The 21401-nt window shown below is 41.3% G+C and overlaps 2 protein-coding genes across 2 annotated transcripts in view; one reads left to right on the forward strand and one right to left on the reverse strand.

Annotated features, from left to right (window-relative positions):
- dnah9l (dynein, axonemal, heavy polypeptide 9 like) overlaps positions 1-10950 on the forward strand; it is a 35656-nt gene extending 24706 nt beyond the window's left edge. Inside the window, exons 62-91 of the mRNA XM_086173119.1 lie at positions 13-186; positions 300-446; positions 667-780; positions 893-1036; positions 1356-1538; positions 1876-1977; positions 2073-2207; positions 2439-2612; positions 2756-2888; positions 3019-3121; positions 3263-3385; positions 3500-3704; positions 4669-4833; positions 4928-5068; positions 5576-5746; positions 5842-5964; positions 6047-6240; positions 6340-6488; positions 6729-6856; positions 7173-7310; positions 7425-7514; positions 7624-7815; positions 7897-8016; positions 8368-8427; positions 8617-8799; positions 9017-9199; positions 9351-9466; positions 10107-10219; positions 10346-10486; positions 10680-10950. Of these exons, the coding sequence (XP_086029245.1) occupies positions 13-186; positions 300-446; positions 667-780; positions 893-1036; positions 1356-1538; positions 1876-1977; positions 2073-2207; positions 2439-2612; positions 2756-2888; positions 3019-3121; positions 3263-3385; positions 3500-3704; positions 4669-4833; positions 4928-5068; positions 5576-5746; positions 5842-5964; positions 6047-6240; positions 6340-6488; positions 6729-6856; positions 7173-7310; positions 7425-7514; positions 7624-7815; positions 7897-8016; positions 8368-8427; positions 8617-8799; positions 9017-9199; positions 9351-9466; positions 10107-10219; positions 10346-10486; positions 10680-10927 (4392 nt within the window). The 3' untranslated portion in view covers positions 10928-10950. The remainder of the gene's footprint in view (positions 1-12; positions 187-299; positions 447-666; positions 781-892; positions 1037-1355; positions 1539-1875; positions 1978-2072; positions 2208-2438; positions 2613-2755; positions 2889-3018; positions 3122-3262; positions 3386-3499; positions 3705-4668; positions 4834-4927; positions 5069-5575; positions 5747-5841; positions 5965-6046; positions 6241-6339; positions 6489-6728; positions 6857-7172; positions 7311-7424; positions 7515-7623; positions 7816-7896; positions 8017-8367; positions 8428-8616; positions 8800-9016; positions 9200-9350; positions 9467-10106; positions 10220-10345; positions 10487-10679) is intronic.
- Positions 10951-11081: 131 nt separating this feature from the next.
- map3k20b (mitogen-activated protein kinase kinase kinase 20b) lies at positions 11082-21080 on the reverse strand. Its single transcript, XM_086172534.1, has 11 exons — positions 20407-21080; positions 18824-18911; positions 17705-17806; positions 16786-16851; positions 16625-16653; positions 16407-16544; positions 15912-15998; positions 14566-14640; positions 14321-14427; positions 12641-12812; positions 11082-12549 (listed from the first exon to the last, which is right to left on the reverse strand). Exons 1-11 carry the CDS (start codon positions 20563-20565, stop codon positions 11575-11577), a joined length of 1998 nt encoding a protein of 665 aa, XP_086028660.1. The 5' UTR covers positions 20566-21080; the 3' UTR covers positions 11082-11574.
- Positions 21081-21401: the final 321 nt, after the last annotated feature.

The raw sequence follows: 21401 nt of genomic DNA on the forward strand, positions 1-21401 counted from the left end.
TTCATTTTACAGGTGAGCATAAAGTACCAGCAGAACGAGAAGCACTATAACTACACGACCCCAAAGAGTTTCCTGGAGTTTATGAAGCTGTATGGTAACCTGCTGGGCAAAAAACGCACCGAACTTGCGCAGAAGATGCAAAGATTAGAGAGCGGCCTCCAGAAACTACAGTCTACTGCCACTCAGGTCAGAAATGAAATAAACTACACTGTCTGAGCACATGCAAAGCTTCGGCAACCATTCGCATATTCGATTGTTCTAAACTGAGGCAGTCTCCGTTGTTGTTTTCTCTTTAACAGGTGGAAGATCTCAAAGCCAAGTTGGCAGTTCAAGAGGTGGAGCTGTGGCAGAGGAACACAGAAATAGAAGCCCTCCTTGACAAAATCGGACAACAGACCGACAAACTCAACCAGGAGAGGAGCGTGGCTGATGCCGAAGAACAGAGGGTAGTATTTGTGTGATGAAACATTTTAATAAGCAGCTGCAGAATGAAAAAGAAGTCCCTAATGAGTTGTGTGTTTCATGTTAGGCCAGTTCCTAGATATGAGAGTTGGCAGAGGAGACGGTGGGGTCGTTACCTGTTACAGCGAGATAAATATGATCCAATGAATCCAGTGAACAGGACACATAGTACATACAATACAAAACTGTTTTTTTTTGCTTCAGGTCGAAGCAATCAAAGCTGAAGTGACCAAACAGCAGCAAGAGACTGAGGAGGATCTGGCCAAGGCTGAACCTGCCTTAAGGGCGGCTAATGAAGCTCTCAATACTCTCAACAGGGTAAAACAGCAGTATATTTGATTTCAACCAAAAAAAATAAAAATAAACAGATTTTTGAGTCTTTTTGAAAATGTACCCGCACACCAATAACTGTGTGTTTGAACGTTTTCAGTTGAACCTGACTGAGCTGAGGACGTTCCCCAACCCTCCAGCTATTGTCACCAATGTCTCTGCAGCTGTTTTGGTGCTTTTGGCGCCGCAAGGTCGGATCCCCAAAGATCGCAGCTGGAAGGCCTCCAAAATTGTCATGAGTAAGGTGAGAATAAACACAATGTTTTTAGCTCTTACATTAATGTCTGTCTCGCCAGAAAGACTATAACTGCATCATGAATCAGCTCCGAAATCACGGAAATCCTTTTTCCTAATAAACTAATTAGTATATTGGGTAATCCTTTCATATTATTTCATCTATATGTATTAATCCCTTCCTTTATGCACAAGGCACCTTTTTTTTTTTTTATTTAATACTTTATCCACTACTCCCACCTTAAAGTTTGAGGAAATTTACATTTTCCTTCTTTTCTAATTAAATTCATACACGTTTAGACTAACTTCTCACTCACGTGTATGGCCAGGTTGATGACTTTTTACAGTCTCTGGTGAACTTTGACAAAGAGTGCATTCCGGAAGCTACGGTGAAGGTTGTAAGGGACGAGTATCTCAGTGACCCGGAATTCAACCCAGAGTTTGTGCGTCAAAAGTCCTCAGCTGCTGCGGGTCTCTGTGCCTGGGTCATCAACATCATTCACTTTCACGAGGTTGGGAAAACACATGCAACATCTTCCATTCTCAAAATACTTCATGTTGCTAAGCAAAGTCAGTATGTGCTGCGATTGAATGTACCACACGGGGTCCTTGTTGTTTGATAAAATATTTTTCTTTTTCCCCCAACTTTTGCGCTTGCAATACAAAGATTTTTGTAAGTACAGTTCTTTGTTATCTTTACAAGCAGGTGAACAATACACTCTACAAGAAACCATAAATTACATGTACATTCTAGCATTTAATTGATTGCATTTCTTCAGAAATTGTCAAAATAACGCGTATTTTCTCGACATGCGTCAATTCTTGAATGAGCTTTTGCTTTTTCAACAGGTAGTCTGCGAGGTGGAGATGAAGCGAATGTGTCTGTCACGTGCTAACGCTGATCTGGCAGAAGCCGCTGAGAAACTAGAAGCCATCAGGAAAAAACTTGCTGTGAGTGTGCCTGAGTCCTCTCCTGTCACTATTGTGTTTTCTTTTCGTGGAAATGATTATTCAGCGAAAAATCATTTATTCTGGTTCACCTTCAGGAGTTGGACTGTAGCCTGGAGAGTCTGAGAACTGCATTTGAGAAAACCACATCGGAAAAACTGCGTTTTCAGGAAGAAGTCAACTGCACAAACAAAACAATAGAACTTGCCAATCGTCTGGTCAAGGGGCTGGAGGTGGGTGCAACATTGGCCACTGCATTATGAATTAGCAGACAGCTAACAGATATATTGACTATGCCTTGTATCTTTTTGCCGAATTCAATTCAGTCAGTTGTTTTGTTTTATTTGTCTGGCATGTGGTTTTTCCAATTAGTAGATTACACCATTCATGCAGCTGCTATTTTCTGCAGTAATGTTAGAAAATGCACCTTGAATCACTCCGTTCTTTCTGTTTTGCTGCTTCAGAGTGAGAATGTGCGCTGGGCCCACTCTGTGGCTCTCTACCATGAACAGGAGCAAACTCTTAGTGGAGACGTCCTGCTAACTGCTGCCTTCATCTCTTACGCTGGCTCATTCTCAAAAAAGTACAGGAAAGAGTTGCTGGACAACCTCTGGATGCCCTTCCTGCACAGTCAGAAGGTTACAAGATTCTCTATGATTTTTTTTTTTTATTTTATTTTAAATAACTTAACAAGTCTTCTTCACCTTCCTAATGAAATTACTTTTTGAGATAAACATTTCTTTCCTATTCTGCTGATTGCCAAATGTCTTCACTCTTTTAGACCCCGATTCCCATGACAGAGGGCTTAGATCCAGTGTTGATGCTGACTGATGATGCTATGATAGCCCAGTGGAACAATGAAGGCTTGCCAGGAGACAAAATGTCCACTCAGAATGCAACCATCCTTACCAACTGTCAGTAATAGCTTTAGATGCCTTATGCCATATCACCATTGTGCAAAAGCTGCAGTTTTACAGTCGCGATACCAGTATTTACTCTGCGATACCAGCCGATGTCTAGTGTCGGTCGTATGTTTTGCCCCAGGTGAGCGCTGGCCACTTCTTATCGACCCCCAGCTGCAGGGCATCAAGTGGATCAAGAGTCGCTATGGCAACAGCCTCAAGGTTATCAGTCTTGGTCAAAGAGGGTGAGGTTTTTTTTTTGATTCCCGTTTCAGCACCCTCTGATACTATTACTATTAATCTGCAACACGACGTGAATGCATGTATTCGTTTAATGCAAGGCCATAAAATATTTTAAAATACAAGTACGTTGTGTTTCGCCACAGGTACGTGGATGTGATAGAGCAGGCTGTTGTGGCAGGAGAGACCGTCCTAATTGAGAGCCTTGAAGAAACCATCGACCCTGTTATAGACCCTCTTCTTGGACGACACACTATCAAGAAGGGCAGGTAACATCAATGACATGTGACACTTTATGTATGTGTTCTATGCATATATACATACATACAAAAGGACCATATTTTTTGTTTATTTGCTGTTTTCCCCTGTCTTTATACACGCAGTTGTATTAAGGTTGGCGATAAAGAATGTTTCTTCCATCCGGGCTTCAGACTGATCCTTCACACTAAGTTGGCCAATCCTCACTATAAGCCAGAAATTCAAGCGCAAACAACTCTTATTAACTTTACTGTAACAAGGGATGGACTGGAGGACCAGCTTCTGGCTCAAGTGGTCAACCAGGAGAGGCCTGATCTGGAGCACCTCAAAGTAAATAATGCACATATCATGCAACATTACTTTTCAGAATTCAATAGGTAGTACCTTAATGTAGCTTTTGGAATTAGATACCACGCAGGACACAATAACTCCTGAAGTTCTTGTAGTTTTCATCAATTTAGCACAAGTGTAACAGGCCATTGCTTCACAGATTGCAGAAAGCTATTTGGGAATAACCATGTGGCATTACAATCTGTGACCAACGATGAAAAATGTAGTCAAGGTGATATGATAAAAAGAAAGCCACACAACAAAATAAAATACAGTCAAAACCCAATAAATGCAGCTAAATATTAAAAGAATTAAAAGAAGACATATAAAAGGAAGTCAAAAAATAGAAATGAACCCACAAAGACAGACAGGAAGATTAATAAATTTTAAGTACTTACAGTCAGAGAGTTTCACCTAATCCATTTAGAATTTCCCAGGGACTTTTCACATCACACTTTGAAGTCAATACTTCTTGACCTTCAAACAGAATAAAACATGAGTGAATCTCTAAAGCTTTGTGAAATAAGGTTCAAGTTTTGCCATTATACTAACATTACCTGTACAGCAGATGACAATACAACACTGAACTACCACATTCTCAGGGTATAACGCTAATCTCTAAATCAGGCCTATCTTAAGGATATACATCTGTGGGTTTTGGCTTCTGTTTTGTGATATTTTACAAGATATGAGAGTATTTACCAAGAACACACCTGCTGTCAATGAGGCGCTTCCAAAGTCTCCATGTTGTCCACATGAGAAAACAGGAAGCAGATATCTAGTGCACTTCCCCTGGCAGCGCCACCTACTGAGCAACATGTGAACAACTTTGGGAGCTTCATCAACCTCAAGCAGATAATTGATTTTAAATGGATCTATCAATTTGTAATGGTGCCGATGTTTTTTCACTCGTTTCCCAGACCTTTTTTTTTTAATACACTAAGGTGGTTTGTACTTCCTACAGAGCGAACTGACCAAATTGCAAAACATGTTCAAGATCGAACTGAAGCTCCTGGAGGATGAGCTGCTGACCAGGCTGTCAGCCGCCGAGAGCAACTTCCTAGGGGACAACATGCTGGTGGAGAAACTTGAAACCACAAAGCACACAGCTGCTGAGATTGAGAGAAAGGTAAAGGGACGAATGCTTATGGTGTATCACTATCGCTCCCTCCTCAATATACTTCTCCGAAGTCTTTGCTCTGCATACAATCATTTTCTCCCAGGTCTTTGAAGCCAAGGTTAATGAGGTGAAGATAAATGAAGCTAGAGAACATTATCGGCCGGTTGCTGTCAGAGCCTCTCTGCTTTATTTTATCATGAATGATCTCAACAAGATCAACCCGATGTACCAGTTCAGCCTCAAGGTAGGCAGAATGAAAGGACATCTTTTTAGTGAAAGATTCATAATCCAAATGATTTCATCATCCAGTTTCAGTGTAGCCAATATTTATGCCAGAGGATATTCCATATCTGGGTTGCATGTGTAAATATTACCCCAAAGAATAGAATACTTTGTAGAGAAGAAGATTTATCAAGATATTAACTTCTCTATGCTTACGCATCAAGTTACAAACTTCTTATAAATAATTTGTGACTGTACAATTTGTCATCTAGCGTTGCCTTGCAAGCCTTTTTGGTCAGTTCTAACATGTATTGGAGGTAGAATAATATTTTACATGTCTGTGCTATTACTTGTATTTTAGTATTATTGAGGTAGTTTGAAGTAGAAATACAAAAAATAATTGGAGGGTTTGATAATCAGCTGCTAATTTTCCACAATATCTCCTATGACCAGAAAGCACACCAATTTTCACTGACTGTCACCTGCAGATTACCACTAGCCTCAAAATAATTCTGCCCTATATTCATAGGCATTCAATGTGGTATTCCACAAAGCCGTGGACATGGCAGAGGCCAGTGAGGATGTGAAAAGCAGAGTGAATATGCTCATTGACTGTGTTACATACTCCACATTCAATTATATCAGCAGGGGATTGTTTGAGAGAGACAAGCTCACCTTTACTGCACAGCTAGCCTTCCAGGTGCGTGTGTCTGTGTGTGTCTATGTGTGTGTGTGTGCAAGTACGGAAGAAAAAGAGTTTTTCTTTTGCCCTTTACAAAGTTCTACCTTTTTCAGTTGCTCCTGATGAGTAAGGAAATTGATATCCGAGAGCTAGATTTCTTGTTGAGGTTCAACATTGACCACAATTACGCCAGCCCTCTCGACTTTCTGTCCAACTCAGCCTGGAGCGCCATCAAGGTGAAAAGACAAACACACACCTATTCTGTATCCTCATGCAAACCTGTCTGACTTGTTACTATAATCTGGTGGCTGTTGACAGGTGATGAGTTATACTGATGAGTTCCGTGGTCTGGACCGTGATATTGAAGGCTCTCCCAAACGTTGGAAAAAGCTGGTCGAGTCTGAGTGTCCAGAGAAAGAGAAGTTCCCTCAGGAGTGGAAGGGAAAAAGCTCCCTGCAAAAACTCATCATGATGAGAGCGTTGAGACCTGACCGCATGACCTACGCCGTCAGGTCGGGATTGTTGTTTGTGTTACTTTTGATTGAACTAATTCAATCAAGGTCGTCCCGAGTCAAGACGTCTGTCCTCCTCTACATTTTGAAATTATGCAGGAACTTTGTGGAGGAAAAGCTCGGTGTGAAGTACACAGAAGGGCGCAAGACGGAATTTGCAAAGTCATTCAAGGAAAGTGGTCCGGCGTCCCCCATGTTTTTCATCCTCTCCCCTGGGGTGGATCCGCTGAAAGACGTGGAGTCACTTGGTACTAAACACAAACTATATGAACACATAAAAGCACTTTATAGAGGTGGTTAGTCTCTTTTTAGCTACAGAGATAAGCCTTTTTAAATTGTGTCTTTTTTAAATGGAAAACACATGATATTAATGATAGGGTCTACTTGCTGTATAATACAAAGGCAAAATGAGTGCATTGAACGGTGGGTAAAAACAGCATTGTCTTTGTTATCAATAAAAAAAATAACAAAATCTTATTTGTTCCAAGGGAGGAAGCTGGGCTTTACCATTGACCTCGGGAGGCTGCACAATGTGTCCTTGGGTCAAGGCCAGGAAGCTGTGGCTGAAGTTGCAATGGAAACGGCTGCAAGAGAGGGTCACTGGGTTATTTTGCAGGTCTGACCGCAATAGAATAGAATACATTAGATAGAATATACAATAGAACATTGTCAGAATCTAAATGTATTGCTGTATAACATCACCTGCACTCCCAATGGCAAGAAATATTTTTTGCAGATTTTTGCACATCAGTTATGAATTAAACACAAATAGTCATATTAATCTCTGGAGCATTTTACCTAAACCATTAGACAAACTTTTTTTCCCATTCTTCTGTGTATTACCACTTCCATTGAATTCATTACCATATTTCACACTGTGACTTTCTGTGCAATAATGGATGTTGTTTGTGTCTCGCTTCATTTTCCTGCAGAACATCCATCTGGTTGCTCGCTGGCTAGGTTCTCTAGAAAAGCTCCTGGAGAGCTGCTGTGAAGGCAGCCATCCAGAATACAGAGTGTTCATGAGTGCTGAGCCAGCCCCGACAACTCAGGAACACATTATCCCACAGGTAGAACAGATGCAGTGTGGATCTCTGTCATGCGGTTTTGTATGAATTCACTACATTTTGTTGTCATAAACGCTACAATTTCGAATTGCATTTTGATTGCTCGATCTTACTCAGGGAATCCTGGAAAATGCAATCAAGGTCACCAATGAACCTCCCACAGGCATGCATGCCAATTTGCACGCCGCTTTGGACAACTTCGACCAGGTCGGTTTCGATTATGCAATAACACGTAATAACATAACTCTCATAGTCTATTTAAATTCCATCCTGAATTATTTTTTAACTTGTTTATATTTTGCTGTTCTTGTTCTAGGACATCTTGGACCAGTGCAGCCGTGAGCAGGAGTTTAAGTCCATCTTGTTCTCTCTGTGTTATTTTCATGCTTGCGTGGCTGAGAGGAGGAAGTTTGGACCTCAGGGCTGGAACAGGAAGTATCCCTTCAACACTGGAGACCTGACTATCTCAGTTAATGTCCTCTACAACTACCTGGAAGCTAATGCACAGGTAGATTTAGCAGTGTTTGACCACTTTTTGAGTAAAAGATGGTTTATAAATGTGCTTATTCTACCGGTGATGGGGCTGAAGGTGCCATGGGAGGACCTGAGGTATCTGTTTGGAGAGATCATGTATGGAGGACATATTACTGATGATTGGGACAGAAGACTGTGTAGAACATACCTAGAAGAATACATGCAGCCCAACCAGGTTTGTATGTGTCCAGACAAAAACATAAAGCACCAGAACATTGTAACAATCCAGTCTAGATTAGATGTTGATTGTCCAGTGTTTGATACTACGTGTGCAAGAGCATGTGTGAAATGTAAAACAGGCAGTTTTGGGCTGCAAAATCACATCTTTCATAATCATAACTACAGAATTTTAGTCTAAAAACAGCTTTTGAACTCTTCATGTGTCAATATAAAGTAAATGGACAGGACAGTAGGATTCTTGCAACCATACTCTTTGCCAAACAAACAATTTTAGGTGCAATAGGATCACTAAATGTTTCTATGCCGTTTAAGATTTTAAGACAGCATTTTTTTCCCTTCCCCAAAGTTTGATCGTAAGCTTTCCCTGGCTCCCGGATTTGTCGTCCCCTCCAACCTAGACTACCAGGTAACTGCATGAGAGACACTGTGTAATCAGATTTCTACAGTGTTTACAAGCAATTACAATGAAGCAAAATGATTAAATGCTGTGGGTGCAGGCATTTGAAGGCAACAAGCACTTCTTTGCAAAAATGATATATATCTTTTCCGGTGCATTCCATGTTTACTTAGTGAACTATTTGGTTTCCATGCACAGGGCTACCATGATTTTATAGATGAGATGCTGCCCCATGAGAGTCCGATGCATTATGGATTACACCCAAATGCAGAAATTGAGTTTTTAACTGTGACATCAGATAACCTTTTCCACACCCTGCTGGAGCTACAGTCTCCTGACGCTGTGATGGGGGAGGGAGTCACACAAACACTGGAGGAAAAGGTACCTTCATCCATGTTAAATCACTTCTTTGATGATTCATTGGGAAGCACCGACAAATACTTACAGCAACAAAAATATATTTAATAAAGCTCTCAACATGATCAAATATTTGAATCTAGTAAAATGGAGTTAGAGATGCCGGAGCAATACATTAATCCATAGACTAGATTTCTGTGGTGAAACTGACCTCAAATCTCTGAAATTCATCTCCCCACAGGTGAAAACAATTTTAGACGAGGTGGTGGAGAAGTTGCCAGAAGAGTATAATATGTCTGACGTCACCTCTAAGTCAGCTGAAAGATCCCCATACATCCTGGTCTGCTTCCAGGAATGTGAGCGAATGAACATGCTCATCCATGAGATACGACGTTCGCTAAAGGAGCTTGACCTAGGACTCAAAGTAAGATTCATTCTTGGCAATGGTGTTCTCAGAAATTATAGTCATTATACCTTTCAACAGTTCAATGTGCTACTCAGAGCATTCTGAACACATGTAATGATATATGGTACAATCATAAAAATGATAGGTATTTTTTCATTCTGTGTCAAAGGGGGAACTAGCAATTTCCCCCGAGATGGAGAAGCTTCAGACAGCGTTGTTCTTTGATAACGTCCCCGATACCTGGACTAAGCTGGCTTACCCCTCCACCTGCAGCTTGGCTATATGGTGTGTGTCTGTGTGTAGTTTCAGAAATAATGAAAGGGCACAAATTCTCTTTATGTTCTCGTGTTTTTATGTGAATGATTTAGTATTTATTGCATTGCTATAAATTGCATGAAATATTCATGAATTTTAATGTGGTATATTCATATTTCCTTTGGTTTAACTGCACAGACTGTGTGATCCACTTATGTGATAGATATACTGTAGATACAGTAACAGATCACCTCTAAGTACAAGCAAACAGAACAAGGTGCAAAACTGGATATACATTTATAATGCTGTGATTAATAGCGATACTCAAAAGTATGCTGTACATATTTCATACTAGCTGTATAATGAAATGCACAACGCAAGTGACAAGTGAATAAGGAGGCTCTATTGTAATACATATACAGGAATTAAGACATTTTACTAATTTTACCATTATGGATAATGAGAAGAAAATTGGAACTTTGTGGTAGCATTATATGTTCCTGTTTTTCTATTGAAATTACCACATAGAGACATAACGTTAATGCATGTGATCATTAGGATTACTTCAGTCAAAAAAAAAATCCAAAGTTGCTAACCAGTTTGCTTTTGTCCAGGGGTCATATTTTCTGTTTGTTCTACGTCTCCCTGTATTTGTGTGTATGTGTCCCAGGTATAATGATGTGTTACAACGTTGTAAAGAGCTGGACAGCTGGACTCAGGACCTGTCATTGCCAAGTGTTGTCTGGCTGAGTGGACTCTTCAATCCACAGTCCTTCCTCACCGGTAACACATGTGTGCATTGAAAGTTTACTTGTACAATTTTATGCTTATCCTTTGTTTGTTTACTGTTTTTTAATCTCTCCCATTTATGTGTCTGGTCTCCTCCTACTAATCATAAATCCTTCCCAGCCGTGATGCAGTCTCTGGCGCGTAAGAATGAGTGGCCCCTGGATAAAGTAAATCTGACAGTGGATGTGACAAAGAAGTTTAAGGAGGAGTTCAACCAGCCTGCGAGGGAGGGAGCATACATATACGGACTTTATTTGGAAGGTAGTCAAATTGCCAGCCGTAAATCATACTCCTTGGGTTTTTATACTTTGGATTAAACTCAACTAGGGTTTGAAGTGCAAAACAAAATCGAAATACAATAGCACAATATGTGTTGGAAGTCCTCTTAAAGTGTTATGTGAGGAAGGATGTGAATGTTTTTTCTCCCTCTCCCCAACTCCCGTGTCCATCACAGGTGCTCGGTGGGACACTCAGTCAGGGGTGATCACTGAGGCACGACTAAAGGAGCTGACCCCGGCCATGCCTGTCATTTCTGTCCGAGCTGTGCCCAATGACCGCCAGGAGTCCAGGAATATCTATGAGTGTCCACTATACAAGACCAAGATCAGAGGTTCCACGTACGTGTGGACCTTCAGCCTGAAAACCAAAGAACGCCCCGCAAAGTGGGTCCTGGCAGGGGTTGCCCTGCTATTAAGTGTTTAAGGAGTTCAAGAGATCAAGAACAGATTGAGAAGGTTTTATTTTGGAACGAGGTATGTGTGTTTCATGTTCCTCTATGTTTTAAGAAAAAAAGATAATCGTTGTTTATTTTTGCCCCCTTATGATCTGGTGATGTCTATTAGAGCAAAATCAGAGCTTTTGTCAGTTTTCTTTTTATTGAAAAATGAAAATGCCAAAAATTCACACACTAATCACAGTTAGCACTGATCAAAGCTGTTTGTTTGGAACAGATTAAATCTACGAGCTGGAAAGATTATCATCTATAAGCAGGAAAATATATCAGAAAGTATTGCCTCATTAGAGCGGCATTCAAGTGTGTCATTTTTCCAACACTTGTACCTCTTACAGTGTGTTATGCAGCAGTTTTAATAGCACTTTAAATTACACAGGTGAAGTCATTCTCGACGTGACAATAACAAATTGTCTTTTTGCGCCTTTTTCACTTCACAGTACACATGGGTGTCTTTGCTTCAATAAAAAATACTTTAACAGAAGAAATGTGTGTATAATCTGTTGTTTTTCAACTGGAGATTAATGCACATTCGGTCGCTCAGACGGTCTGTGCAAATGTAATCTTTCTCGTTTGGCCTCTGTGAGTCTGTGTGCGTGTGTGTTTGCTAATGTGCCTTCTAGTCACTGTCTGACCAGTCGAGCTCCATCACGTCCATGGCCGCTGAGGCCATGTTTAATTTGGTTCCATGTCGCACACTGCAGCTTTTGACTGAGTTCTGATTGGAGGAAGTCCGCATGCTCACCTGCACCCCTGAGTGACCCACAACACCCACCTCCCCTCTGATTTTTTGGGTGATGGCCTCACTGAGGTCACCTCTGACTCCCTGCACTACAACTCCCATGTCACTCCTGCGGCCCCTTAGCCCGAGCTCACTCCTGACACCGTGACCTACGACCTTCATGACTCCTAGGTCACCCATGTTCATGTCTATATCACCTAGCCTGTCCATCTCCCCCATGTCATCCATGTCCAAGGAGAGCATGTCCCCTAAGCTGCCTAGACTTCCATGCAGACCCTTGAACATTGTCGGGAGCCTTCCTCCCTCTATCCCTCCCTCAATTCCTCTCTCATCTACCCTTTCTCCAAGTTTTTCTATCTCCCACCCTCCCTCTTTCTCCCTCTCTCCCTCTGCTTCTCCAAAGCCACCTGAGTAGCCTCGGACTATAGTGGTCACCCTGCTCCTTTGCATCCCTCCTCTTTCCCGGTCCCCCTCCTCCCATGTCCTCTCCTCCCTTTCTACCACACCACCAGGGAAGCTCCTAAGTGTCACCTGTACCCTTCCTCCCTCCAAACTCCCGCTGTCGTCTCTGTCCCGCTGCCTCCAGCCTTTCTCCTCCAGGGTTCCCTCCTCATCCTTTTCCTCATCTCCGAACCTCCCCTGCAACCCTCGAAGTCTGACGTGCAGCCTGCTGCTGTCAAGAGAACCCAGCCCCCTCTCCAGCACTGCACTGCTCCCCCTTTCTGTGTCTCCGTTGCTGAGAGTGCGGAGGAGACAGCTGACACCGGCACTGCTGACCCCTGTACTGTTGGAGTCCTGAGAGTGTGAGCGGAAAAAAGAGCCCGACGATCCGATGGACAGTGGCGTGAAGAACTGATGGGGGTGAGAGAATGAGAAAAGCGGGACAGGATTAGAATCAAAGATATTCAAAAAACTGCTTGATGCAGTTTCCCCTTTGACTTACTGGTGAGTGATCCATGAGTAGGGAGGATGGACTCGGACTCATGTTGGACCGTTCCATCAGCCTCTCCTCCCATAGCCGGAGCCTCCTCTCCCTCTCCTCTAGTTCCTTTTCCTTGGAGTAAAGCTCCCTCTCCAGCTTCCGAAGGCGCTCCAGGGTCGATTCGATTTCACACCTGGAGCAGTTGTGCACAGTCCACAAGCAGACAATCTGTGATGTGCTACGATGTTATGATTTCTCACATGTAAGTGTGGCTTAGTGCGCTGAAGCTTTTGAGCCTTCAGCTCAAAAATAAAGCTGTCAGAGTTTTGTGACCAGTATGAGTTGTCATAGTTGTGAAATGAAGTGGGTGAGCCATATAAACAATTATAGGCCTGTTGAATGTGGTTAGATTGCATATAATATTGTATCTCAATACTATAAGGTTTTTATCTTTATACCAACAATAATTGCCAAAACTGATATTTCAATTGACTTTTGGAATCAATTTGTTCTCCTTCAAAGCCACTCCTTTTTCCACAACTGAAATAGCAATTTACAATCTCTTTTTAGTACTTTGGGAAGATGCTGCAAAGCAGTTTACCTTGGAAATTGCTTTATGGATGGCACACTTTGCCCAACTTCCTTCAATATGGGAGGGATAATCATTTAATTTTGACTTAAGGAGTAAACTGTTCTTTAAAGGAACCAAAACATTCTGAGTCCCTTCAGTGTAGCACTATGTTTAGCTGCAATACTGTCTACTACCACAAGAGTTCACTGTGAGAATTATTAGGCAAACATCCATCAACCTGCATTCACAACCACAATCAACTCTCACAGCTTCTAAAGATAGAGAGATGTGACGCACAAATATACCCCCTCCCATGTTCCTTCCCTGTTCATTCATCCCGCCCCTTCCCCTCCCTCCTGAGTCTGCCTCTTCCTTTGCTCCTCTTTTCTTGTCCAAGTTTTTCCACCCATACCCAAAACTCCACCACAAATTGATTGCCTCACAGTACTCATGTTAAATATGCCCAGAATCTCGCACCTTCTCCATTCTGCTACATCCACCCCTGTCATTTTGTTTCCCACTATCCTTGCTGTTTCTCTCTTGCTCACTGTTTTGTATTTCACATGCACTCAATACATTTCTGTTCCTCCCTTAACAACACTCAGCTTGGACTGGGTTTTTCCCTTTACCCCTCAACAACCCTGCTGCTCCATATGTTCCTATGCCCCCCCCCCCTCCAAATAGTGAAAAGACGACAGACCGGAGGAGTAGAGGAATCTCTACCATGGACACTTTCCAGAGAGCTTATTATAGACTCAAGTGGAGAGCACAGTCACACAATCAGCTTCTCTCCTGAGCTTTTCAGTCCACAAAATGGGACAGTTTGTGTCTGTGTGTGTGTGTGTGTGTGTGTGTGTGTGTGTGTGCGTGTGTGTGTGTGTGCGTGTGTGTGTGTGTGTGTGCGGTGTGCGTGTGTGTAGTCATGCTGGAATGTTTGTAAATATAACTTTCGAGTTTTATATTGCTCAATTTATTAGTTTGACGTGAGACGAAGCTTTATTGCATACACTTGGTAAATGACCGAGGGGGCTTAACAGTTCGATGTTGTTGCAGCTACACTGAGTGTTTGGTTTAGTTTTGTTTTTGTTTAACTACTGCATGTTTCCTTTTGGATGTATGTGTTTGTGTACCTCCACTGGTCCTTATTATGTAGAAAGGAGTTACACTGATCCGGTAGCCTGCTGTCATTGGCCATGGTCTCCAAGGTTACCAGCACCTGCTTAAACTGTGGACGCTCCTGTAAGCATATGCATATACAACATAGGGCACAGTAAATCCCCTGTTTGTTTGTTTGTTTATTTTCCTGAAGCAGACGCATTGCAAGAAATTATTCTCATTTGCAGCTGAAAAAATATTGAGAATTGTATTATTTTACCTTTGGGTCTGCCTGCCAGCATTTCCTCATCAGCTCTGCAAAACTAGCTGGACAGCTGGTAGGGATGGTCAGCCTCTAAATATCCAGGAAATCACAGACAAGTGTTTTCAAGATAAAAATCAGCTTTTAAATCAATTTAGAAATCACCGTCATAGATAAGCTTTCTTTTGCCATTGCCTTGCAGAAAAAGGTGTGATTACCACACTCAGATACACAATAAGAACTGATTATCCCCTTTGACATACATTTCAAAATATAAACTTGAGATTTTTCTCATTTGCAAAGTTTGAAAAAAACATTTTTTTAGTTTTTATGGCCACATGTATCTACATTGTACTTGTGTGAGGTGAATTCTGCATCGCAAAACTCAAACAAAAGCATAATTTTCAGGTTTTGGACTGTTGCTCATACTTGAGCTCTGGAAAGTGAGAGATTCATCAATCTGGGAATTTTACAAACACAACCAAATCAAAGATCTGTGCAAGCTTCTGCAAAGATGTGAAAATTGTATTCACTATGTTGACACTTATTTGGTCAAAGTGTGCAATCTGCTTATGACAGAGCAGGGAGTTACTGCACAAACTGTAGCAACAAGTCATAACGAAAATATGCTACACAGTGAGTGGACCTCTTTAAAGAAAAATTCCCTGGTATCAACAGAGGTCTGAATGAGCCCGGGCAGCTCTATAGTACAGTGCAGGAGATGGAAAGAGTTTTCTCTGGGGATTAATCCTAAAATATCACAGACTGAGTGGAGAGAGGGCAAGTAAGAGGGTCAGAGAGTTACAGCAATGGAGGGGAAAATCAGAGAGAGACTGGGAAAGAGAGAGGGAGAGTTATTTAGGGAGAGTATTTGGAGATTAGCCAACAGCCATGCAGGAATCATGTTCTCCAAGTTGTTTTCTGGCTCTGCACCTTCTTGTGTGCTTGGAAGAGTGTTTGGCTATTGTTGGTGACAAAGAGTCAGAAACTGAAACACAAACTCTATAACCATCATCCTTCATTTCCCATAAACCTCTTGAATCAACGCATCTATCACTACGATCATTCTTCTTTACTCTCTCCAGCCAGGGGGGAGTCTGGCCGAGCTCCACTGCTGTGTATCCAGGCCTTACAAGCGCAGAGAACTGACATCAGGCCTAAAAATATCCACCCTCAGTCTCACCAGCTCACAGTGGAAACCATGAGAGCATCGCATTGTTCCTCAAGCCCACTTCAACTTTGGTTGGTCTCCATACTAGCAGTGTTCAGAGAATTGCTCAAGTGTTGTTGTGTGCTGTGCGTGTGCGTTTGCGTGTGCGTGCATGCATGCATGCATGTACATGTGTAATTGAATCAGTGTGTACCTCTTGCTTTTCCACCACCAGCCATGCAACCTGCAGCCCTTCAAAACCTTTGAAAGGCACTTCCCGAGTCAGCATCTCCCATAACACCTGGACAGAGGGCAGAGAGGTTCATTCAAAAAGAGTTGCTTTGCTGTCCTACAATTGCATTCAAAAGCATTTGGAAGATGTTTTGTTAAAAATTAATTTTCTGACCAGGATATCATGAAATACAACTCATAAAAATCTACAATATATTTAGGTTGAATACTGTGTGATGGCCTTGTGATAAACTTATGAATAGTACTCATATAAAAGATGCACTCAAAAATATCTTCCTACGTTATATCTCAAAGAAAAGAAACACCTTAAATGCTCACTGACGCCTATATACTAACAATCCAAAGAGTGTTCAAGAATAACTAATTAAATGATGCTTCATACGTAACATTTATTTCTTTGTTTCTATCTCATTTTACATCATTTATACATTTATTATTCAAGTGCAAACTTACTCACCACACCATAGGAATAGGTGTCACAGGTCTCGGCGACAGGCAGACTCTGAATGACTTCAGGTGCCATCCAGGGAAAAGTGCCCACCACCGTCATATGGGTGGTGTGTGTCAGGAATTTAGAGGCCCCAAAGTCACAAATCTGAAAGGATCCAAAAGGAGAAAAAATATTTGTAGACTTATTGTAGACCTCATTGTAGACATTGTTGTAGACCTACATACCTTCAACACTTTGTCTGCTGTCATGACCACTGTAGGGGATTGAAGCAGGACAAGTGAGAAGTGTGTCATATTAAGTTGAAGTAAACTGCTGCTCTAAGACAAACAGTCACAAGATATTTCCAATTGCAAGAACGTGTAAGCATTGTAATAGGGTGAGTTACCATTTCGTGACTTGAGGTCTCTGTGAATTACTTTGACGGGAGCTTCTGCGTGGAGGTAATGCATTCCTGTAGACAGAAAATACAGATTAGTAACAGCTGCGAAAAAATAGCTTTGTTGCATCTATACCGAAATGTTATCAGTAATAACTGTACCCGCCAGTTGCTCATGTTGTCAGATTTTGCTAATGAATTGGGTTGTTTTTGAGAGAAGCATTAAGAATTTCATAAGAACACACATGCACTCACTGTATGCATTCATGGTATGGGAAAGAATTACTAAAGCAACTATTTTAATGTGTTACCTGACACTATTACATCCATTCACATCAATCTTTTACCTTATATGTGTATTGTAAATAGTGATGGAACTGCTTGTGACACAGTGCGTCAGTCATACTTACATTTTATAGCAACATGAGTGATTTTAATCAATTAAACGTGTCAATCATGATTTGTTTGTTCCCACAATTTGGGAAACCATGTGCCAATGAAAGGTGAAAAACTGCAATATGTTCAAAATGTTACTTATTGCCCTAATCACATTAAAAGCATGTAAACTAAAACACTAAAATTCAATTGTTTCCATACAGATTTATAAACTGATTGATGCTGATTATTAAACAATGTGGAGTTGATTGTGCCTGTTAGGGTTGCTCTGTATTGAATCAGAAAATGTCTATGGATTGCATAATATATTGATGTCAAAATTTAAATATATGCCTACCTATGTTACTTTTCAAGGCTCTTGAAAATGCTTATTCAAATTAATTGCATGGGGGACTGTTAACATCAAGAAATGTAAGACCTGTTTAATTCTGATATTTAACAACTCCATCATTGCCCAATGCCGGTGTTGGAGTTGGTGCTCCTTTCTAGTATATAACACATATTACTTCATCATTTATTTCTTCAGGTCTACCTTTGGCTATTTGTATGGCCCATGTCATGATCTGCTCCATGTCCATTTCCTCACTCCGCTCACTGGACAGGTACTCATACAGAGACCCTCCACTTGCATATTCTGCAGAAAATGGCAAACACACAGACACACACGCCCATACATACAGCGTCAAAAAAGTCAGAATTGTAAAGATCTTTCCTCAGTCCCTTTGTTTTTCAATTGGAATCAGTTGTTTTTGCATTTTATGGTAACTAGGCACTGGTTATTTTTACTCATGTCTGGAGAAATGACTTATAGAATAAGATGTCTCTTATGCTTGCTGTGAGTAATACATATTTTTGGATGTATTATACGGCAGCATAATTTCATCAGCATATTACTTGAATCCCAAGTTTTAGATCAACCTCAGAACACTTTACCTACTTTTAGTTTACTCCAGAATTCAAGAAGTCTCTGAATTTGTGAAACCTGTATTCTGACAAAAAAATACAATCAAACAAGTCCGCATAATGAGGGAGCTCTTGAAATTTTACTTTTTCTCTTATCTTTTACTCCCGTTATTTTTTTTTCCGTTTCTGGACGATAACAAATCAGTTTCTCAAATAGCAGCTGCCAACTTGGACCTATTCATTTGTGCGCCTTTCTTTTTTTATACTTAGAACTTTTTAAAAACTTAGCGTTACTGAGAATTGTTTGGGGATAGTAGTGTTTTATCTTAACTGCATGACCCCCTCTAAGATTACAAACACATTGAAACCTGCCGGTCTCAAATATCCTGCCTGGAAGCACAGCGAGTACCCGCTCAGAGGCCTCTCAAATCAAAATACACACATAAACACTGGCCAAGTCATTTACATGACATTTAATTGAGTCACAACGAACTATCAACCCCTTGTCTAACCGCCTGACCTAATCCTGACCTTTAATTACTTATCCATTGAACTTTGACCCCCTAAGATAAAAGAACGGATTGCGATTTGCAGGGCCCAATTTTGTGCAAATGACACTGATCACTGAATTCTTGATGCATTCACATTGACTGATTATTAATGTTCTCATGAGAATCGGCCACGAGAAGATAAATCATGATGGGAATCTCACAGAAACACACAAGCACTCACACACTTGGGGTCTGACCTGTGACAATGCCATAGTTGGGAGATTCCAGCACAGCTCCATAAAACTGAATGATGTTCTTATGACTCAGAACACTGAGAATCTCAGCCTGAAGAAGAAGAAGAAGAAAAGCAGTAAAAACACACGATACCCACCTCATTATTACTCAGCTCCAACAATTTTTAAGTCCCTGACAGCAGCATGGAAACATGATCTTTGGGATGATAACTTAGTGAGTAGTCCCCATTATGGTGTGCATGGAAGAATCTTCATTTAATTTGAATGTGATTTGACAGTTTCTTCAGGGTGCCTCAAGTGAGGTCTGAACCTCTTGCATGAGGCTGGTGTCCAAACAAAGACCTTCAGCACCGCTGTGACAAACATGCCATTAATCTGAAGTGACATATAGGTCATACCCTCTGCATACATGGAATATGTAACTGTTGCCCAGCAACATAATAATAAATATAAAAAATTACATAGGAAATGTCAACTCCAAATTTTTTAAGTAAAAATATTTCTTCAAACACAATTCAATTTTTTACATCTTTCCATTGTCAGAGGTACCCTTGTACAATCCCTATGTAACTGTCTTTGATAATGGGCTAAACATTTTTTTTAAATATGTAATTAATCGTTTTGATTTATAATGCAGTATAATTTACAGTGTAAATGGTAATAGTATTTTTCAAATTACAAATCAATTTTTAAAAAATGTTACTATTGTTTTTTGGTGGGGGTTTTCCCTCAGAAAAATCTAATTCCTCAAATCTGAAATCTCAGAATAGCATTGGCACACATGTCTCACCAACAAACATTGCACTTAAACAGAATTTGAAAATTATGCAAAGCCAAAAGATACCACATATACTGAACATTTTGACTGAATTTCAATGATTGCACAGCCTTGTTTGAAAGATCTATCAGACTGCATTCTTCTATCGTCCATCTCTTTGAAAGTCAGACTTAAAGTTCTCCATCTCTTGTGTGCTTGAAAGAGAAAAAAGTCAGACCACTTATCTACTCTTGTGTAGACCACCTTTCCCAGTCGGCCTATCTTTCACAAAAGCACTTATTCGTCTTTGTTTCTCCAGCATTGAAACTGTATTGTTTAAAACTGCGGCTATACGATCCTCCCACATCACCCAGTTTCCTGACATTGCTTCGCAACATCTACCATTCTAGTATTAATAACATGGAAGGAAACAGTGTTTGGATTGCCATCTGGGGTGACACTTACTTGGAACCACCCGGTCCAACCAAGGCCCATGAAACCAAAATGACCACACACCTTGCCCTAATGTACAATGAAAGGAACATGGGAGTGCTGGCATAAATAACTACTCCATCCATAAAGTGTGGAAGGAGGAGGGGAACACACAGAGAGGTATGTTCAATCTAAACACAGCAGACAACCAGTGAGGTGGGGGTTTGATACCCAAAAAGACTGTGGGAAATTAGCAGATTTATGCTGAAGTTTCAAGCAGTTACATGCCACAGAGGAGGTCTTGATTGATGGCGCTGTAAAATGCTTGTGTGTCCCTCTGAAGTACATCTGCAACAATGCATTTCCAAGTGTGTGTGTCTGTGTGTCTTCCTCCTACCTCTTTATCAATCTTCAAAAGCTTTTTCACTGCAACTTCCTTGTCCTGGGATATCCAGAGGGCTCTGTAGACGCTTCCAAAGCTGCCCCCTCCACAGTTCTCATAGAAAAGCAGGTCCTCATGTTTTATCTGTACAAACGACGAGCCAGGGGACGACATGGCATACTGACTCACACACACAAACACACGCTTGCGCACACACACACACCCCAAAGTGTGCACGCTTAATATGCTCCGTGGCCTCAAAAGTGTAGTGATGGATCAGCACAGAAGAACAGAAAAGATGACAAATAAATGGTAGATAAGTAGTTCCGTCCAAAAGAATGGAGTGGATGTTTTCAGTCTGTTGAACAGATTGTCAGAGAAGAAACTAGAAAGTGCTGGAAAGAGAGAGAGAGAGGGAGAAGTTTGTGAGTCAGTAAAAGTCAGCTGAAGGCATAGCCCAGCTGTCACTGAAAGACAAGGTGTTGCATTGCCAAACAGTGGTGATCCAGTGGAACTACAACACGGATCAAACACACGCGCACGCACACAATTGCACACATGCACACATGCAGACAGCCACGGACACATACATACAAACACACACACACAGTATAAGGATAAAGGGGAGGTGATTGTGTATTTTACGGTGTCTGCAGGCTGCCGCCAGCAGACACTGTTCAAATATGGTCAGTGGCATCCAGGGCATTCCTTCTTCCAGGATAACGGTGGCTATATAAAGCTCTCAATGCACCACATACACACACAACTCCTACTCATAGCCTGTCAGGCATAGTAAATGAGATAGCAACAAGGGTCACTGCCACAAATACTTATCCATCTTGCCCCATCTAAACACACACGCCAGAGAAGTCACGCAGGGATAGAGTGTTACTCAACTTAGCAGGAATGACCCAGTGACATCATCAAGCAGGGTAGCCGCTGATGTCACTGCATCGGGACAGGTGGAATCAGCTGTGGGATGTTGGAGCACATCGGTCAACAGCACCAAA

Source organism: Fistularia commersonii, chromosome 25 (genome assembly GCF_037954325.1).
Source record: "Fistularia commersonii isolate RoL2024-O1a breed Wild chromosome 25, RoL_Fcom_v1.0, whole genome shotgun sequence".
NCBI lineage: Eukaryota > Metazoa > Chordata > Actinopteri > Syngnathiformes > Fistulariidae > Fistularia > Fistularia commersonii.

Bases quoted from the DNA above. Each gene is read 5' to 3' on its own strand.
- map3k20b (XM_086172534.1), bottom strand. From the start codon at position 20,565: ATGTCGTCCCCTGGCTCGTCGTTTGTACAGATAAAACATGAGGACCTG. The intron at 18,912-20,406 runs GTAGGAGGAAGA...CTTCTTCTTCAG, and splicing joins TTTTGAAGATTGATAAAGAG to GCTGAGATTCTCAGTGTTCT. The intron at 12,813-14,320 runs GTACACAAACAC...CAACTGCTCCAG, and splicing joins CATAATAAGGACCAGTGGAG to GTGTGAAATCGAATCGACCC.